General features: G+C 51.2%; 1 protein-coding gene across 1 annotated transcript; it reads right to left on the bottom strand.

Moving 5' to 3' along the window:
* Positions 1-3084: 3084 nt before the first annotated feature.
* C6H10orf95 (chromosome 6 C10orf95 homolog) lies at positions 3085-3759 on the bottom strand. The gene has a single exon (XM_086467260.1). It carries the CDS (start codon positions 3757-3759, stop codon positions 3085-3087), a length of 675 nt encoding a protein of 224 aa, XP_086323386.1.
* Positions 3760-4350: the final 591 nt, after the last annotated feature.

The raw sequence follows: 4350 nt of genomic DNA, 5'->3' as shown, positions 1-4350 counted from the left end.
TGGGATTCCCAACGCACCTGCAAATACCAGCCCCAACTAGAAGAAATGGTATTTCTCTTACAACTCCAGCAGGTTTACAGAGCTCAGGGCTGACCTGAAGCTTTGTAGCAACTCCGAACGACAGGGCGATACGTGGAAGCAGTGGAAAAAAATAGCAGCCAACTTGAGCAAAGTTTCCAAAGAAAGCCACAGCTGCGTGTGCCGTTTCTGGGGCGAGAGGTGCCAGAGTCCTCTCTTCACAGGAGCTCCCTGTTGCAAAAATCTGTGTCAGCGACATGATGAGCTCTTTGCTATTTTTTCCCCCCTTGCAGATGGAGACACAGCCGGCTGGGGCCAGGGGAAGCTGACTCGCACTGGCTGCTTGGCTCTGAGAACTGAATTCCATAGGCGTTAAAGCCTCCAAAAATGCCCTATGGATTCAGTTCTGCAGCTGGGCAGCAAATGAGCCTCAAACCTTCAGGAAGAGAATGCAACTGTGAGCTGCTCCTGCAAGGAACGTGCAAATCTTTGTTTCTACACAGAGATCAGAGTAGGGACAGAGGTGAGTTACAGCCACCATGGGAAGTCCTGCGTTCAGGGAGCTGCTCCAGGCGGTGGCCGTTTGTGGCAGGCTTTCCCTCAAGGGAAAAAAAGCCCAACTACAAAATGTTTTCTTCCGTCTGGTAATGAAATGGCATTTGAGAAAATAAATACGTTGCTGCCTCCTGATGTACTGCATGCGACTGTAAGCCTCTGCTAAAAATACACATTGTCCCAACAGCCGCCTGGGTGTGCCCGGCAATCTCCTGTTCAGAGTCCGGGCAGTGAAACCAAACAAAGCTTTGGAGAAGATAAACAGGACAGGACGGGTAAACTTAAGGGCTGTGCCTACACGCTTCCCACAGGCCCCAGAGATGTCCCTAGAAGGGACAGGTATTGGAAGAAATTTTTTGTGGAGGCAATGGGCTCCCTTTCCACCCATCCATGTATACCTCTGCAAGACCCCGGCTGCCCACCTTGAGTTTTGGGAACATTTTCCACTATGACACAGTGCAGAGCTGCCACTGGGAATTTATTGACTGAAGGAGTGGATTTTGGGTAAATTATTACCTAAGTCCTGGTAATTCATGTAGCATCATCACCACAGGGCAAACCCCATGCTCCCCCTCACCTCACCTAGGAGAGCTGGTTTGCTGCTGCTCCAGGATCTCACCTGAAGCAGCCCCTTCCCATGCCAGGCAGCACCCAGCTCTGACAGCCCAGCTGTGCCCTGTACCAGCTGTAGGGGATGGGGAAGAAACCGCCACATGAGGACCCGATGCACAAGCTCTGGGTTCACTGCTCAAGCCACTGCCTGGAGGAGCAGCTGCTGCCAAAGGACAGGGAGCGCAACACCAGGGCTGCAGCAAGGCTGCTGCAGATGGGGACAGCCGATGTCTAACTGCACACCTCCACCTGGGCAGAACACCCTGCTTAGCCAAGGAAGAGTGAAGAGAGACAGGAATTGCTGTGTTTTTTCCTCTACTGGGTAACAAAAGGCATATCTGAGTAGCCACTAGTCATTGGTAGAGGCCTTTTCTGGCCCATTCAGTAAGTCCCACAGCCGTTGCTTGCAACACAGCCAAGGAGCATCAGCTTGGTCTGAGGTTTCTGCAGCAGTTGTTCTGGTTCAGCCCTCTTGCAGCTTTATCTGGCAGCAGCATTAACCCATTTCCAAGAAGCTGATTGGGGAAGGGGAAATCCAGATAGCTGCTGAGACATCCTGGCAGTTGCTTAAACAAACAAAAATTGTTGCATTAATTTAAAAAAAATCCACTTGCTTTGACTTTATAGCAATCAGAGCCACCAAGGGCCTCTAAGTTCACCCTCACAGGCCCTTGTCCTGTGCTATACAGAGGGGAAACCCCCAGTTCCCTCCTGCCTTAGAGGACCTTACTTCCATGTGGCATGTCAGGGGGAGGCTACAGGGGACAGAGCAGGGTCCCCTATTTCTGCTCAGAAACTCCCTACTGGTCCCCAAACAAGCAGCTGTCAGGCAACAAACTGGGGCAAGGCAGGGTACTGCCAAGCAGAGAGAGCAGAATAACCCACCACAGCTGGGCAAGAGCCACACCAGAAGCCATCCTTAACTTTGCAAAAAGGCATCAGATCAGGTCGCAAGTTGTTCACAGGAGAGACTGCTGCCAGGTAGCTAAGAACCAGAAACATAAGCATTTGCATTTAGGGTTTTTTATTGTTTATTTATAGTGATTTAAAAGGTATAGAAGTTTGCAAGCAAGTCAGACCCAGCCCCTCACAACCCTCCAGGCTTCCAGCACAGCTCTGAAGTCCACCCTTCTAAGAGACCAAGCTGTGAAAGTTCTGTGGTTCACACAACTCCAGTAACCTTGCTAGAGAGCCAGCGCCTCCAACCAGAGCAGAGTCAGACCCACAGCAGGGCCTCAAGCAGTGATTTCGAGAAGGACATGTGGCCAGGAGAGCTGAGCACCAGGTTACCTAGCGTAACAGCATGTTACCTTCCGACAGCATGTAAGGAAGTGCTGTGCACAGGCATCGCGCAGTGATTAAGCCCAGTGGTATGATCATAAACAGCAGTGACAAGATATGCAGATAATTGTGCTTTACAGTGTTCAAGAACCTCTTTCTCCTCTGGGACCTGCACTGCCTCCAGCCTGGAAGAAATCTCACTTTAATCTCCTTAACTGAGTGCCAGGAAGGGAGCCAGCTTCCAGGACTCTCCCCTGGACAGGGTAGGAAAAGGCCCATCTTCTAATCAAGGGCTGCTGCCTGGAAATCCCCCCACCAGACTGTGACCACTCAACCAAGCCAGTGGAAATCAAATGTTCACTTCAAAACCAGGACCAAAGAGCTGATCCAATGGACAGTCAAGTGCCACGTGGTTTCTTCACAGGATGGGTATTGTGCATCTAACAGGGTGAAGCTGCTATAAGCTTGTGGAGGATGGGGAGCAGTTAAAAGCCAACAGTAGTGGTGGCATCCATTGCGTGTGCTACTTGCCAGCTGCACCAAGAACAGCTGCCAACTGGCTCCCATGAGGGCTCTGGAGGGAATAGCAGGAGTCTGTCCATCAGGTGACTGACTACATTAGCGTCTCAGTTTCTTTTTCTTCTTACGGTTTCGGTCCTCGCTGCTGTCATCTGCCTCACTGGCACTGGGGGTCGCAGCCCGCTGGACGACCTTTTTTTCCACTGCATATTCCTGCTCACCTACCTTGGGGTCTCCCTTGACCAAGAACTCCCCTTTCCGGTAGGTTATGGAGACGCTGGTCCGTGGGTAGGTGCCATAAACCCTCCGGAGATCATCTTTCACAAATTCTGGGAGGTCTTTCCTTGGTCCAAACACCTTTCCAAGCTTCCCCCATTGAAGCTCCCCTCTCATCGTGAAACCTTCTGGCCACGTATCTCTATACTGATCTGACCTCTGGTAGGCAGCATAGGGATTATAGCTTGCATAGGGATTGTAGAGAGGGATGGGGACCACAGGAGGGAAGTGCCAGTTGTAGTATGGTTGGAAGTAGGGATTGGAGGCACTGTGGAGATGATGATACTCCACCTGACCTGCTGCATAGTCAGGGTAGCTGTTGCGGCCCACCACAAAGGTGACAGGTCTGCTGTAGAAGTTGTGCATGTGGATAGGAGGGAACATCATGGAGCTGGTCATGTCTTCTGCTCTCCCAGTCCGCAGCGGTGGGTAGGTGTAGGCAGTAGGTGGGATCACGGTTGGGTAATACTCCCGCGGCACAAAGCCAGGCTGGTACATGGTACAGGAGCTGGGGTTTTACACAGGGGAGATTTCTCCAGAGCAGCTGCTGAGTCTCAAAAGCTGTGAGGACAGGATGGGAAGAGAAGCAATTTACACTGATTACATTCATTCCAGAACCAGGCTGAATAAGAAGACAGGCACTGCAAGCATACCAATGCATTAACAAAAGGAGCTCGCGGCATCTGCAGCTTGCGGGGCGGTATCATGCCAAGATCAAGCAGAACCACATTACCAGCGACTGCCTGTTAGCTGCTCAGCAAGACTCCTCATTTAACCCACCCAGATCTCAGTTACAGGGGTGGGAACAAGCTGGCATAAAAACCACTGAGGGCAGAAGAGATGGCCTCACAGCCTCGTGACATGAGTCTGGGCTGCTGGGAGGCAGCAAGGCAGACTGCGAGAAGCTAGAGACCCTTGAGTAGGCATAAAAATGGGGAAGGCAAGCACAAGTGCAAGAAGCCCAAAAATAAAGAAAGCAGGCAAAGAGAGGGGAAAGAACACAGCCCAGCCCCGCTGCAAGTGTTTCAGCTGCCATCCTGCCCAGACAATGAGATCTTAAATTAAAAAAAGGTAAAAAAAACCTTCAAC

This window comes from Leptosomus discolor, chromosome 6, assembly GCF_034619465.1.
Source record: "Leptosomus discolor isolate bLepDis1 chromosome 6, bLepDis1.hap2, whole genome shotgun sequence".
In the NCBI taxonomy this organism is placed as follows: domain Eukaryota; kingdom Metazoa; phylum Chordata; class Aves; order Leptosomiformes; family Leptosomidae; genus Leptosomus; species Leptosomus discolor.
This window is presented reverse-complemented; position numbering and strand designations above follow the sequence as displayed.